Source organism: Scardinius erythrophthalmus, assembly GCF_964197995.2.
Source record: "Scardinius erythrophthalmus genome assembly, chromosome: 7".
NCBI classification, from domain to species: domain Eukaryota; kingdom Metazoa; phylum Chordata; class Actinopteri; order Cypriniformes; family Leuciscidae; genus Scardinius; species Scardinius erythrophthalmus.
Genome location: NC_138227.1, coordinates 34,761,625 through 34,778,741, shown reverse-complemented (window position 1 = coordinate 34,778,741; position 17,117 = coordinate 34,761,625). Strand labels below are relative to the sequence as shown.

Here is a 17,117-nt window from a genome sequence, read left to right as displayed (position 1 = left end):
CGTCCTTCTTTCCCACAAAAAAGAACCCCGCCCCCGCTGGAGAAGAGGAAGGTCGGATGAATTTGGATGCCAGAGAATCAGAAATATATTTCTCCATGGCCTCCCTCTCGGGAACAGACAGAGAGTAAAGCTTGCCCTTGGGCGGAGACGTACCTGGCAGTAAATCTATAGCACAGTCATAGGGACGATGCGGAGGAAGAGAAGCAGCTCTGGACTTACTGAACACTTCCTTCAGGTCGAGGTACTCCTCGGGCACGTTTGACAAATTCACCGGCTCCTCCTGCAAGACAGAACAAGACAGAGACGAACCAGCAGACACTAAACAAGACGCATAACACTCAGTGCTCCAGGCAGAAACAGTGTTAAGTCCCCAGTCCACCCTGGGGTTATGCTGCACCAACCAGGGGTGACCGAGGACAATGGGAAACTGGGGTGAGTCCATGAGGAGAAATGACAGTTCTTCAGAGTGATTGCCGGATGTAATGAGAGTTAACTGACAGGTGGAGTGCGATACTGTGGGTAACTGCTGACCATTGAGTGCGTTGACGGTAATCCTGTTAGTGAGTGGTATGGTGGGTAACTGAAGTCTATGTGCAAGTGACCAGTCCATGAAATTACCTTCAGCTCCGGAATCGATGAGTACTTGGCATTGATGAGTTTGAGTTACCCACAGCAATCTCACCGGAAGGAGAGTGGAAGAGGTTTTAGAAGTGGAGACCCCGCCCGACAGAATCCTCTTCTCTACTGTCGGGCTCGCTCTTTTACCGGGCAGTTATTGAGGAAGTGCCCAGAGCCCCCACAGTACAAACACAATCCTCGGGATCTCCTTCTCTCCCTCTCCTCCCGAGAGAGCCGGGCTCGACCCACCTGCATGGGCTCGTGATCCTCGACAGGGCTGACTACATCCCGACCACTGGGCTGAAGGGGTCTCAAAACTCCATGAACCGAAGTAGTACGGGTACGTTGCTCCAAACGACTCAGACGAGCGTCCACTCGTAATGCCAGATCAATCAGTTCGTTGAGACTCGTGGGTAGCTCCAGGGCGTAGATCTCGCGTTGGATGCGGTCAGCCAGCCCATGCAGGAAAACGTCCCACTGCGCCTCCTCGTTCCAGCGGCACTCTGCAGCGAGGGTGCGGAACTCGATGGAATAGTCAGCTACTGGTCTTTCACCCTGGACGATGTCCGTGAGCTGACGAGCCGCTTCTCTCCCGGCGACTGCACGGTCAAACACCCTTTTCATCTCTTCTGAGAGTGCCGCGAACGAGGAACAGCATGGTCGTTGGTTCTCCCACACCGCCGTCCCCCACAGAGCTGCACGTCCAGACAGCAGGGTGAGCACGAAGGCCACTTTCGAATCCTCTGTGCAGAAAGTCTGAGGCTGAAGGGCAAAAAACATAGAGCATTTGGTCAAGAAAGCTCTACAATAGTTTGGCTCACCCGAATATCTCTCTGGCGTCGGTAAACGGGGCTCTGACGGACGATTAGGTGTGGGAGGAGTGGGGGGAACAGGCGCTGGGGTTGGTGCAGCGGGCGTCGCAAGTTGTTGTATTTGCTGGGTGAGCCCTGACACCTGCGTTACCAACGCTTGCACCGCTCGACCGGTCGTGGCGAGATGCTCCTCCTGCCATTCCATGCAAGCAGAGCTGTGAGCGAAATAATCCGCGAGCTCGGGGTTACTTGCTGCCTCCATCTTGGTCAGATCGTTCTGTGGCGGCAAGTAATCGAGGAGACAATAGCAAGTAAAACTGGAGTTTATTAGACAATATATCCAGACTCAGAGCGTGTAGGAAGAAACCGGGAACAGACACAGTCAATGCAGAATTCTCACGGTCCTCCGGGAAACACAGGGTGCGATGCAGAAGATTCTCACGATCCTCAGAGAGAGCTCAGGGTGCGTCGGTAACGCAGGCTTGCGTGGGTAACTCAGGGTAGCAAGGTCAGATGAGTGAGGTGAATTCCCGGTGAAGACAAGACGTGAAGAGTGAAGACAATCTGCAATGATGAACATCCAAACGGAACTCAGGCTGGAAACACAGGGAGACGAGGAACTGGAACTTGAACGGGGAACATCCACAAAACAACGATCTGACAAACACAAAGCGCACACGGTGAGTATAAATAGCCACTGGGAATGAGGATCACCTGCCGCTGATTATCCCGGAGAATAATCAGCGACCACGCCCACACGCTCATACACACCCACACACACAACATGCAAGGAAGAGTCAATGAATTCATCAACCGTGACACCTACATGTTGCCTACATTCTCTTCACTGTATATACATATATGACACAACCCTGTCTCTTTTTGCTAAATGTTCGTTTTAATGATCAATATTATAATGTTTTTTATTCATCATATTTTTAAGATGAAAACAAAAAGAGTCAGGGTTGTGCTTTATATTTCGTGTTGTTGTAATATGCAGTGAAGATAATCAATTGCGTTGCCTGAACCTCATTTGTGTGGCCATGTAGGATTATCCTTGAACAGTCCATTTCATATTAACCCAACACCACATTCCACAGTTCGGAACGATTCCCCAGTGAATCATTAGTAAGTCATAAAACACAGTCATGGTGCCGAGATGGCTAAAGGAGATGTCACCCCCCTTTCCCTTGTTGTGTGTGTCTAATCTCAAACCAGCGATGCCAGGACAGCAGGAAAAGATTCCTCTTTGTTCCACAAACTTAAGACCAAATGGCCAAGAACCCTGTGGTGACCCCAATGCATAAATCCACAGCCTTATCAGGAAACGAAGGATGCTAAAGCATTCTTATGGCCCAGAATCACCACAAACCCTAAACCAGGGGACACCCCCCTTTCTGCAGTTGTAAATTCCAGAGACTTTTGTCTCCAAAACCAATAGACTGAAATTAACCCACTTGTGGTTTAATACAAACAACGATCTCAAAATTGCTTCCAATAAGCTGAATTGATCACCAGTATTTACCTCACATATATCTTAAGTATCATGTATATTTTATGTAACCTGTGGAGTTCTTTCTGTGTGTTTAACTTTCATTACAGCCTATTTGTAAGGTTTTCTACCTCAGTTACAGGAACTAATCACCAGAAGTTGCCTCATACATGTGTATTCTCTGTAGTATGTATGCTGTATATTACTGAAGTTAATTTTGTGTGTTAAACACTTATCACAGCGAAATCCTTATTTAGTTCCACCTCCACTATGGGAAGTATATGTATTTTGGTACCTACTTGATGGGTAAATGATTTCTAGAATGTTGATATAAAGTAGATGTGTGTAGGATGCACCATATTTAAACTATTAAGTTTACTTATTAAAGCGTTTAACTAAACTCTCAGGAGTTTGGGCACACGTGATCATGTGGACTTTACGCTAATTACATGCAAGAACCGGAGAACGGGGCGTAGGTCCCGCCCAAGACAATATCTGATTGGCTGTCGCACTAGGAAGGACGGGTCAGATGGACACGCTTATAACCCAATGACAAGCAGCTATGAGTTGCTTTTTGCCTTGCTTTTTGCCTGCCTTGTGCCTCGCTTTTGCAGTGACTTTTGCTCTCGCTGACCTTTCCATCGTCCAGCGTGTATGCTTACATACTCTTCAAACCACCAAGAGCTCACGCAAAACTCATCAACTCTTCCGTAAGATCCTTCGCTGAACTTCATCAAAGAAACCCCTCTCAGAGTCGCTCCAGACTCAGAGGAAACTCCGTTGCATAGCAACCCGCAATCCAGGAAATCCCGCGAACGAAGCGCCACCCGGCAAAGCCAACCAACCACTCACCATCGAGTGCTGTCCCTCAGAACGCACATCGACCGACTGCCAGCCAATCAGCGCCGAAGAGATTCCCTCTCCAGCAACTTCGTCACAGGGAACGCACGCGCTCAGGAGCATCTAAACGCAAGTACACAATTCTCCTAATTCTGGCTGAAGTGAACTGGTGCAAATCTTATTAAGAAAACGAACTAAGATTGAAGTGCTAGTAGTTTGATTCTCTCAGGTTGCGGTCAAGAAATAGTGTCTAACGCTAGACATTTGGGACTCCATTCACCCTCCGTTAATAACATCACTCTCTGTCACTGTTTGAATGAATGTTTGTGTGTTTTTGTTAGTTTAGTTTGTGTGTATTAGAGTAGTTCAATAAAGTCTTGGTTGATTTTACATACAAGCGTCTTGTGCTGTGTGCTTACAAGTTACTGCCTTAAACTAAAAAGATTTTGCTACCTTGCTCATATTAATCAGTTATCATAACTTTATGGTATTATTACCGTAGGCCACGGGATAATATTCTGTCCAGAATTGATAAAATACCCTAATCTCAACTTATCGGTGGACGAATAGTTGATAAAGTGTTAAATATTAATTCTGAATAATTTGCATAATAATTCGGTTCTTCCCTGTAATTCAATCCCCTTTGAGTTATATTGATCTTAATTCCCTTATTAATCTTACAGCCATTATGTTAAAGATCTTTTTTAAATGAAAATGAAAAGAGGCAAAGTGGTGGTTTATAACATATTTAGTTTTATTTGTAGCCTATAAAGAGATAACCAGAGTAGCCAGAGCAAGCTGAGTGACGCTATCAAGTACGCCGCTGTTCCATTTGCAGAATTATCGGACTCGCGTCCTCGGGAGTTCGTTCTCCTGAGTCGAACTTGTCAGTCCGAACTACCAAGGACTCAAGTCCGAACTTTGCGTACTTGGTATTGAGAAACGGCTTGAGACTGAATGGGGCTCGTTTGCACCACAAAACAATAGAGACAATATATACTGGATAGATGGTTAGAAGATGACAATAAACATCAGTTGCATTTTTGAGTCAAATCAAAATAAAGTAATTTGACATGGTCTTGAAAAACATTTAACTAAATACAGTTTTAGACTTATTATCTTCAGATTTTAAACATAAAATGTTTAGACATGTGGCTTTAGCTGTAGTGCATTTCTAGATTGCTACAGTGCCAACTTCAATTTTATTTTCATAAGGATGTTTCATAAAAATAAATTTCTAATAACTTTACAAAACTTTGAAGCTATTTATAACATTTTTTTTCATTAGGACAATAATTAAAGGAGCTGTATGTAAAAAATGTATTTCAATTAATCATAAAATGGCCCTGATATGTCACTAGACATTAAGAAATCATGTTCATTTCAAATACTTATATCACTGACAACAGTAGTCCGGCCAGGATATTGTCATTTAAAAAGTTAAGTTGCAGCCCTCAACTGATGTTGATGTTGTCATCTTGTGTTTTGGCCTGAAGTGCCACCCTCCACCTATCTACCAATCACAAAGTCAGTAGTGTTTCGGCATCCGGGTTGCCAGCTCTGCTCTAGTTACCACAGCTGCAGCTCCTTGTAGCAGCCTACGGTCCTGCTGGATCCTGCAGCATATCTGGCAACCTCGAGTCAGGGGTGGAGGGGAGGGGATACAGTGATTGCAGTACCAGTTTTGGCCACAATCTTACATACAGCTCCTTTAATTCTACATTTACAATAAACTGCCCGGTGTCAGCTTTCAAATGAGATCATATTATGTTTTTAGTGCAAAGGGTTCATGAACTGTATCTGTTTCAGTTTGGGTATGTCATTTCTGGGGATTTTTCAAAAGTGGGGTTGCAGCTTAACAGGTTAATTTAACACTGGAGTTTTTGCTGTGTACAAAGAGCCGTAGTTAACTGACAAGCTGAGCCATATCGCATTAATTATCGCTGGCGATACGTCCGCGATATTAATGCGATATGGCTCAGCTTGTCAGTTAACTACGGCTCTTTGTAGTAAATGCCGCTCCATCTGAAAGCAGGTGATGGCGATTTACTACTAATCAAGGAACCGGCTTTACTGACGAGATGCGCATAACAATCTCATGATATATATTGCCCAGCCCTAGTTTAACTCTAATTTGTTTCATTTGAAGTCACCATAACAGTGATTAGTGTTTCCATTAGTTGGGCTCTTAACTCTTCTTTTATGTTTTATCTTTTTTTTGGCCGCTGTGACAGTGTGTTTGTCAAACACATTTGCAGCAGCAAAGAAAGCTAAAGTGAAATGAGATCAGGTGATGACGGTTACCTGGTGATTGTTTTATCTGGTGATTCACCAAATTATTTTGTATTTTTTTTATTTCTTTATTTTTTTTGGTTCAGCCATTTTGCTGGTGTCTCTACTCGTAGGTTTGTGCTTTTATATATTATTGGCCTTGTGGAAAATGCACATCAGGTGAAAACATTTAAGGTTAGGTTAAACATTTAAAATTGCAAGCGTGTGCTGCAATTACAAGCCATTCTACAAGGTGACATTTCAGCACTTGACAAACAGACAGCGACTCTTAAGTAGCACTTAAAGCACAGCTGCGAGCGATCGTGCTAAGTGCATTTTTGTGAAACACACGTGAAATGAACACGAACGTTCGTAAAGTCGCTCGCAGAAAATCCTCGTAAGTGCTAAGATCCATCGTTATCTGGAAACGCAGCCCAGTAGGCTTTGTCTGCTAAATGAAAAATGCTGCCCGATCCACAGCCTCATAATTCCCGTACAACTGTTCCTTTAAAAAATATGGCCAAAAGCACTGAGGGGGAGGGGTTAACAACCATACAACATTTTTAAGGTGGAATGAAAAATTCGACGAATAAGGAACTGGTGAAAAAGGAGCTGGAGTCAGCCGAGTACACATTTTCGAAAAAAGAATGGCTTTAAATTGTTTGGATTTATTTACAACACAACATAACCCAAAGATACACAACAAATGCCAAAAAAACACTTCGAAACAGACCTTTGTGCCATTCCTAAAAACATTGTACATATCTTTAATTTCCAAGGTGTTTGATTTTCACTTTACCATGTTCATGTTCCAGAGACTCATGTGAATGTTGAAGTCGGCAGGACTCAGTGGCATCTGGGCCCTGAAAAAAAAGTGAACATACTAATATCAAGAGAAAGGCCTGCACGATTTTGCAAATAAATATTAGATTTTTCTGGTTAAAATTGCTTTTTAAAATTCACAAAATACACACACACACACAAATGTTTCCAACAATATATAATATAATGAACACCAGGTCCGTTGTGCCTTGTAGGCATAAGCTATGCGCAGTGCTGGGTAAAATAATAATAACAATAGATAGCAGTATAAATCTCCCAAAATATTTCAGTAACAACCAAGCTAGAGAAAAATATATTGATTATCATGTTACTTCAAATATTTCCATTCGTTAAGATGATATGAAATGAGATAATAGTAAAAACATGAAGCCGTTTGGTGTGTTTTGCTTTTCAAATTTTCAAATGATACATTCAAACGCGATCGCGCTGCAAAATCTGATACATTCAAACGTTATATTTGATCACGCTCAAATATAAAACATTATGGTTAGCATACATATCTACGTTTGACCAGATATCCACAAACACAGTAGGCTTAACAGTAAACACGGGTCTAAATATTATAATATTCCCCATATATCTAGCAACAGTTCAACTGCAATGTGACATTTATGCAACAATAACAAACTAATATGTAAAAATTTCTTACCTTAAATCTTTCTTGTCTTCAAATTGCGTTCTTCTTCTTCTGAGGTAGCCTAAATCCAATGTAAGCTCTGGCGCGTCTTTCAAACACAGTAAGGAGTAAGTTACGAAGTCTCTGCTTCTTTGTTTTGAGGTGATGAGGGCGTTTACAGGTCTGCGTTTCTCCGCATGGATCATTTGCATGTCAATCGCTCGTGCGCTCGTAGGCGTGTTCAAATTAAATTTAATGAGGACGCGTTTGAGAAACTACATGCCGCTGCTTTCGTATGGATTACTTAAAAATAAAATATTTGTTTTTTATATCATTTACATACTTTAAAAATAGAGATTCCAAGCGTTGTATAGACATGCGTTTCAAGCCTGTGTGACAAACATTCGCTGAGTTACAGGTCATTTTCTGTCGCGTTTCAGAATGAGTTTCACATTGAGAGAGACGGCAGAACGCGCATCATGTTTATTTTCTTTGTTTTACGAAAAACACAACATTTTATTTTTATTATGAGTGTACACAAATAAAAGAAGACATTTAACAGTTTTGAATGATGTACAATACAAGTATGTAAAATCAAAATCAACAGAGTATTTTGCACTGATATAAAAAAAAACGAGCAGATCACGCCGGCGTGATTGTCGACCTCAGGGGGTTAAATAAAGTTATTTATTTATTTATTTTTTTCTGTGGAAGCTCAGCATGCTTTTTGTTGTACTTTAAAAACGTGGACTCTTCAATATAACCCAGCCAGCACAGCCATGTGGGGCACAAATGGGTTTGACCTGGGCTATCTAACTGGGACCCATCCAGTTTTGTCCTCGGTTTCCATGTAGGCCTCACATGGGTTTGCCCAGATGAAATGAACACTGCTTAGTGTGCACAGTACAGGCTGTTTAATGTAACACTGAATCAGTGTTGGAGGTAATGAGATAATTAAGTGATTGAATAATGATAGTGCATTATTGATGAACACCTGCTGTTAACAAGCATAATCACTGAAGGAAAGAGAAACAAGAACTAGGCCTACTTCCAGCCACTGCCTTGGATGAAATCAACTGAAGATAAAATGCATTACATCTCTCAAGATCGAATTAAACAACTCCACAAACAGCATTACCAGCTTCACTTATTAGTAACCAGACTGACTTTATTTCTGTCAGATGTCTTCATAAATTCTTATTGAGAATTAACAGAGGTTTAGATGTTGATTACTTATTTGAAAGCAATAGTTTGATTTGATGATACCATTGTGGCGATCAGTGTGTGCTTTAGTCGGGCTCTTGACTTTTTAACATTAGTTTTTCTCAGGCAGCTGTGTCTGTTTGTTATGACGAGAACAGCAAGATAAAATGCAATCAGATGCTGTAAGCTGATTGATGATAAGAATATAGGCATCGTCATGTAGTGGCTTAACTCACTGATATTTTGTGTAAGGTTTGTCAAGTCAAGTCATCTTCATTTATATAGCGCTTTTAACAATGTAGATTGTCTCAAAGCAGCTTTACAGAGATAAATGTATAATTTAACGTAAGATTGTTTTGGCTTTATAGCGGCTCTTTAATAAAGTTATTTTCCAGCTAAAGTTGGTTTTGATTGATTCGCTTCCGTCGCAACGATCATTTGTTATTAAATTAGGGGCCGCCAAGACGACACCATTCTCTCTACAGTTTGTATGGGTAGTATGTCATTCATTTTGTTTTATTGTTGTGATTTTACAGCAAGAGATCCAGCACAGTTTAATCAGAACATCAAATGATTTTTAAAACCCCATTTACACATGTTGGACTACTAAAAGTTCTACTTGCACACAGACATCAAGAATCAGTATATGAATCTCAACAATAGTGACATGCTTCATGCTGCAATGCATTCTGAGTAGGGCTGGGCGATATATCGCACAATATTGTTAGGCGCATCTCGTCAGTAAAGCCGTTTCCTTGATTAGTAGTAAATCACCATCACCTGCTTTCCGATGGAGCAGTGTTAAATTAACACTCCTGGGACTGGGAATGTATATGAGTCCACACTCAAGAGTGTAAAGTGTTAAAATATGAGTGTTAAATAAACACTCAAGAGTGTTAAAGTTAATGAGATAATTAAGTGATTAATTTAGTGATGATTGAGCATTATAGAAGACACCTGATGTTAACAAGTAGAACCACTGAAGGAGAAAATCACAAATTGTAAGTTACCATTATGGTTATGGGTGTTTGCTTTAGTTGGGCTCTTGATCCTTATATGTTTACTTTAAATTTTACTGTTGTTTGTCTGCTGTTAATGATTTATAACAGTTAAATGAACAAAGTAAAGTGTGATCTGATAGTGTTGATTATGTTTTGACATAATCATGCTGTGATCTGAAAAATGAAACTTATTGAGATAGTTTGTTTTAGCTTGTTAGCAGCAGCTTTGTTTTTCTACAGCATATGATTATCAGTACTTTACTTATAATCCAATATATTTAATAAACATTGTTATGATCAAAACACTTTCAAATAAATTCATTTAGAAACACAGACATCAATAATCAGCCTGTGAATCTCAACAATGGTGACAATAATAAAGCATGTTGCAGTGGCTGCCACCAATCACAACTCATTAATGGCTCCCATCATGCATTGCGGTATGAATAAATTATGATCTGAATTGTCAATGTATTTTACTTTTCCTAATTGAATATTCTGCTCGTCACCATTGTTGAGATGCATAGACTGAATCTTGACTTTTGTGTGTGCCTAAAAAAAATATATATATTTTTTTAGAACAACTTCTAAGAAATCCTTTATATTATATTAAAAATTCTGGGCATTTATGCAGATTCACAGTTATGCTGTAACCAACAAAATAAATCGAAGTCAGAAAGAAGGATCTTAATGAGTACAGTGATCAAATGATAGTCATAATATAACCAACACCATCAGATCACTTTATTCTTTGTTCAACTGGCAGTTATAACTCAGATACAGCAGCCAAACAAAATCTAAAGTAAACATATAAGAGTCAAGAGCCCAACTAAAGCAAACAATGATCGCCATTACGGTGGCTTACAATTTGTGATTTTCTCCTTCAGTGATTCTGCTTCTTAACATCAGGTGTCTTCAATAATGTTCAATCATCACTAAATTAATCACTTAATTATCTCATTAACTTCTTGAGTGTTCATATACACTCCCAGGAGTGTTAAATTAACACTGGAGTTTTTGCTGTGACAAGCTGAGCCATATCGCATTAATTATCGCTGGCGATACGTCCGCGATATTAATGCGATATGGCTCAGCTTGTCAGTTAACTACGGCTCTTTGTAGTAAATGCCGCTCCATCTGAAAGCAGGTGATGGCGATTTACTACTAATCAAGGAACCGGCTTTACTGATGAGATGCGCATAACAATATTGTGTGATATCGCCCAGCCCTAATTCTGAGTGCATCATACGAAACTTATCCATAGCTCCCAGAATGCATTGCACCATGTAGCATGTCACCATTGTTGAGATTCATATGCTGATTCTTGATGTCTGTGTGCGAGTAAATCTCACAGGAGCCGAAGATATGTACATGGTTTGTTAAAATCATTTGACATTCTGATTAAATTCTATTATTCTCTTGCTGTAGAATCAAAACAATAAAACAAAATGAATAACATACTACCCGTATAAACCTCACACATAATCAATGAGCTAAGCCACTACATGATGATTATACTCTTATCATCAATCAGCTTACAGCATCTGATTATATTTTCTCTTGCTGTTCTCGCCATAACAAATAGACACAGCAGCCAGAGAAAGACTAATGTTAAAAAATCAAGAGCCTGACTAAAGCACACACTGATCGCCACAATGGTAACATCAAATCAAACTATTACTTTCAAATAAGTAATCAACATCTAAACCTCTGTTAATTCTCAATAAGAATTTCTGAAGACGTCTGACAGAAATAAAGTCAGTCTGGTTACTAATAAGTGAAGCTGGTAATGCTGTTTGTGGAGTTGTTTAATCCGTATTATGTAATGTATAATGTATAATAATGTATTTTATCTTCAGTTGATTTCATCCAAGGTTGTGGCTGGAAGTAGTTCTTGTGTTTCTCTTTCCTTCAGCGATTATGTTTGTTAACAGCAGGTGTTCATCAATAATGCACTATCATTATTCAATCACTTAATTATCTCATTACCTCCAACACTGATTCAGTGTTACATTAAACAGCCTGTACTGTGCACACTAAGCAGTGTTCATTTCATATGGGCAAAACCATGTGGGGCCTACATGGAAACCGAGGACAAAACTGGCTGGGTCCCAGTTAGATAGCCCAGGTCAAACCCATTTGGGCCCCACATGGCTGTGCTGGCTGGGTAATCAGACAACCATTTATTTAACAGTGCCTTTTATAAAAGACACTATATAAATACAAAAAAATTACCATTATGTAGAATAATTTTGTACTTCACTTTTATTTGTTCCCATGTTCTAGTGTGGTGACTCTGACATTACAATGAACAAAGTAATTATGCAATTATTAAAACACAAAAATATAGGCTAATAAGTGATAAAAACATCTAACATGGCCACTTCTAACGGATTTAAATTGTCTGCTACTTTTTTGCCAGCCCTCTCTCCTGGCTTTTGCAGACTTTGAGGTGTCCCCTGGCATTTTAATTAAACATTAAAATTCTGAATAAACTTCGACTATTAGTTCTTGCTCTGCTGAGGAGAAAAACTGAGCCACGCTTTGGCCACGCTGAGCAGCCAATAGCAGTGTTGCTGATCAATGTTTCTACTATCGATACATATCCCCTTTTAAACTTCGCATGAACGCACAATTATCTCAGATAACTCAATCCAGCGATACTAATCATATCTGGCAAGTGTGTTCGAAGAACCTAATTAGCCAGATCATGATTAGCACGATGATATCATTTTGAATGTCTCATTTGATCTCAGATGTTTTAAAAAGCGTACAAAGAACGGACCCCTGATCTCATTTTCTCTAGGCTTTTTTGCCACAATAAATGTGCTTTATAAACACACAATTATAACAGCCAGAGAAAATTTTATACTAAAAAGTCAAGGGTCAATAGTCCAACTAAAGCAAACACTAACCACCATCATGGTGACTTTAAAATACAACTATTGATTTCATTAAACCGGAAAATAAATAAAGTAAATCAGGTTAGTAATAAGTGAAGCTGGTAATGCTGTTTGTGGAGTTGTTTAATCCTCCTCTGCTGAGATCTTCAGAGATTGAATGTGCTGCCATGCATGTCACATTTTTTTGCTGTGCTTATTCCAACCAAAATTCAACATCTGTCTGACGTTGGAGCTTGACGCCAAACAAATGTTGGGTTTAGACGTCAACCTGACTTTCATTTTCAACCAAAATATGACGTCTGACTGACATTGGATTAGTTGGAGTCCAACGTCTTCCTGATGTCACATTGACGTACTGTGCCTGCTGGGATATGTCAACAGTGTTATAAGCAAAATGTTAAACGTTTAGTAAAACCATTTTCTGAATTCCAGTTTCCAATGTGATAAAGTTGTTCATTATTTTCTTTTCTGTTACAGAATGTCCTGTTGCATAAGCTAATTTAACTGTCTAGGGAAGTCAAATCTATAGGGTTTTATGTCCTTTATACAAGATAAGCGGAGGCTCCTGAGACATGTTAGATGTATAAAAAATGAACCTGTGCTGGTGACCCACAGTCATCCTAGCACAATAACTGAGGAAGGTTGTTTCAAGGTGTATTAAAGAGGTATTTAAATTGTGCAATGTCTTTTTATGATACTGATTGCATTTTTGTCAGATATTGATTGAAACAAAAATATTTGAAAGTTGTTGAAACTTTGCATCTATACTGTTAAACTGATAATATATCACACACTAACTGTTAATAAGGTAAGGTATCATGAACTAATAAAGTGCATCTTACTGAATCAGTATATGTAGAATAAATAAAATCAGAAGTTGTTAACATTGCTAATGTTTTTTAAAATGTGTATAAATCATAAGATATTTGTCTGTTGTCAACTCAGGTAAATGAAGGTTACCTTTGCTTATCAGAAAATGGAAAATGGAACATATTTTTACTTCATGTTATTTGAAGATCTTGGATACATAAGATATGCTTTCTTCAGTCTGGGATTGATTCTATACTGTACTATCACACTATTTAATGTCATTATTATGCTTGCAATATTTTTGGAAAGGACTTTACACCAGCCCATGTACATTCTGGTTTCATGTTTGTCTATCAACTCTGTGTTTGGAACAGCTGGCTTTTTCCCAAGAGCACTGACAGACTTGCTGTCTGATACACACTCAATCTCCCGTGAAGCATGTGTCTTACAGTCTTATGTCATTTTCACGTATGCAGCAAATGAGAATACAATATTAATGTTAATGGCATTTGACAGATTCATTGCAATCAGTAAACCCTTACAGTATCACAACATAATTACACCAAGGTTTCTAACAATTTTAATATTTATAAACTTGACTTATCCAATGATTTCTCTTGGTATTACTGCTATTTTGACTTCCAGACTGACATTGTGTGGTAACAAATTGTTTAAGGTGTACTGCCACAACTTTGAAATGGTCAAACTGTCTTGTGCAAACACTGCTGTTAATAATGTGATGGGTTTTTTTATATTGATCACAACTGTAATCATTCCATTAAGTTTTATATTATATTCTTATGTAAAAATTATTGCCGTTTGCCGAAGAAGCTCATCACAGTTCAAGGGCAAAGCTTATCAAACTTGTATCCCACACATTGTGATCATTTTGAATTTCTCAATTGCCATTATTTCTGAGGTCACTTTGAGTCGGATTGTGACTTTACAACTTCCTATATGGCTGTCCGTTTTACTTTCACTTGAATTTCTTGTTATACCACCCATCCTGAATCCCCTTGTTTATGCTTTAAACTTGCCTGATATTCGCAAAACAATTATCCGTCTCATACATGGAACCAGGTAAATGATTTTTCTAAAGGTTACACAGAATATTACAGATTGATTATAAGGACTATAAACCAGCCAAATTGCACACTGTTAACCCTTGCTGTAAAAAAAGGCCAAATTCTGACAATGTAATACCATTTTCCATTAAAACTGTAATATACCATGGAAAACAAAGCATTCTGGGTTATTTTTGTCATTTTCGAGAAAATAGCCTACAGGAATATACTGTGCGTTAAAAGTGCTCAAAGTCGACACTTAGAGGCTGTTTTCAAAATCACACCCTATACACTCATTCACTGTTCCCTACATTATGTCTTATCCACTTGACTGAGGGAATGAAAAAAAAGTGAGTGAATTGAGACACCGATGAATACCTGATCATCACTGAAGGGCAGGAAAACAAGAACAAAAAAAAGAGAAACACAAGAACTACAACTGACTTCCAGCCACACTGAGTGTGAAAACAGTTTACAAACCAGTTTAACATTATTTATTTCATACATGTACAAAAGTTCTTGTTGAGAATTTACAGATATTTAGTTGTTGATGTTTTATTAAAGTTTGTAGTCACCATGATGGAGATCAGTATTTGCTTTAGTTGGGCTCTTGACTTTTTTCTGTGGCTGCTGTAACTGCGAGTTTATAAAACACATTTGCTATGGCAAGTGAAAGCCAAGAAGAGGTTGATCAGGTGTTATTTGACTGTTGTAATGATGCCATAATCATCCTGGACATGTTTGATCTCATCCTGTATAAGCTTTGAATCGATGGGTATTTATAAATCATATATCTGTGAATCTATAACAAATCCAGCAATGTTTCTGTAAGCAGTTATTCTGAAGGATATTTAAATAATATTGTGCATTAAAACATTTTGAACTCCTGATTGCCTTACTGTAGACACACACAAACATCAACAATCAGCATATGAATCTCAACAATGGAGACAATCAAAAGTTTCATGTCGTAATAGGTTCCAGGATAGTATAAAACCCACAGTATGCACTACAGTATGAATAAATAAATAAAAATATAGCGTTTATACGCCCGTATAAATATCATTAATTGTTATTCATAACGAATTATGATCAATAATTAATAATTAAATTATTTTCAGAATTTACTGTAACAGAATCAATAATATGATCATTTATCAGTTCATCCAATGAACAGAAAGCATAAACAATTATTAACTCTAGGAAATATAATATCTTCCTGGCCCAGAAAGAATAACCCCCTAACAGTAAATTAAGAAATAGGGTAAAAGCATCGGTAACTTTTGATCGAAGTTCAAGACAATAAATTTGTTAAGCACATACACAAGCAATATCTTTTCAAATACAAACCATACTTTATTGGTTATATACTAACACATAACTAACACAAACAAGACTCTATTGATTATCCTAACAACTAACACAAACACACGCGCACGCATACACACACATTCATACAGGTTGCGGAAAGGAAGAGAGTAATAAAGAAAGAAATAAAAAAGAAGAATGAGTTTGGGAAGAATGAGTTTAAGGGTAAGAGGAAGGAAATTCCGAATTTCTATATGCACTTGTAAGACATGACCTGAACGAACCATCAATCATTAGTTTAACCCTTTTATCGTTTCCTAGGTTATTAAATCTGTATCAAATACACCAGTTCAGTTTAAGAGTCTGGAGGCAGTACTTGCTTGTCTTTGCTTTTGGGGATTCCCTTTTGTTGCGTGTAAGGGGTTTTCCCGGTCCGTTTGGCTGGTCTCCTCGTGCCTGATGTCTGGGTCACGTGGTCAGTCACATGGCGTGCTGGCGGAATGAAAGTCTTTGTTTGAAGCTGGCTTTGCAGAAGAAACGTGGCTCGAAATCTTGTCGCACAACTTAACTCAGAACCGAGACTCACAACGGAAAATAAAGGAAATGATACTCAGGAAAGAAACGAAAATTTAGACGATAGTAAGATGGCTTGAATAAATCTAACCCATCTGATCTTAATTTGGGTTGGTCTGCTCCTCAGTTACATGGTTATAGTCTGGTTCAGATCTTCATCTTTTTCTGCCCATCTCTCTTGAGAGTGATAGCAGAGCCTTTCTTGCAGAGAGCGAGAGCACAGAGAGAGAGCTTCGAGAGCAGCGAGAGAGAGACTTAGAGAGGGGGCGAACAGATAATCCAAGGTTTTAAACTCAGAATTTTGTCCCCCCCTCTTGAAGAGAGCGGACCAATTAGACACTGGCTTTGTTTCATCGTAAATCATGCATTATCTGGGGTTTGTTCTAGCAGAGAGAATAGAGGCCACAGTTTAGACATGCTTTCTAATTAAAAGAAGATCAAAACATATTACACAGATATCATTCAAGCCATCTTTTGAATCTTGGGCATACGATCATACTGATATGAAACACAACACACTCCCATTCAAACATCTATCAGTTATAACACTTACATGAATTATATGGGATCAAAACATATTATCTTATTAAAATATGCATATAAGTGGTGGAAACAACACAGGATTAGGTAGTTGCATGACTGTTTGATCATGAGTCCATTGAAAATTGTTCTTGAATGAGTTTTATGTATACTGTAGGAAAAATCTCAGTTTTCTGGTTTAGAAGAGAAAAGACCTCTCTTAAGAAAGTTTGTTCTTAGTTCA

At 38.7% G+C, this 17,117-nt stretch overlaps 1 protein-coding gene across 1 annotated transcript; it reads left to right on the top strand.

The window, feature by feature from the left end:
- Positions 1–13,575: 13,575 nt before the first annotated feature.
- LOC308693173 (olfactory receptor 51I2-like) lies at positions 13,576–14,493 on the top strand (the record flags this gene model as incomplete). The annotated part of the gene is made up of 1 exon (XM_081369960.1): positions 13,576–14,493. The coding sequence occupies one exon, from the start codon at positions 13,576–13,578 to the stop codon at positions 14,491–14,493; it is 918 nt and encodes a 305-aa protein (XP_081226086.1).
- Between the last annotated feature and the right edge of the window lie 2,624 nt (positions 14,494–17,117).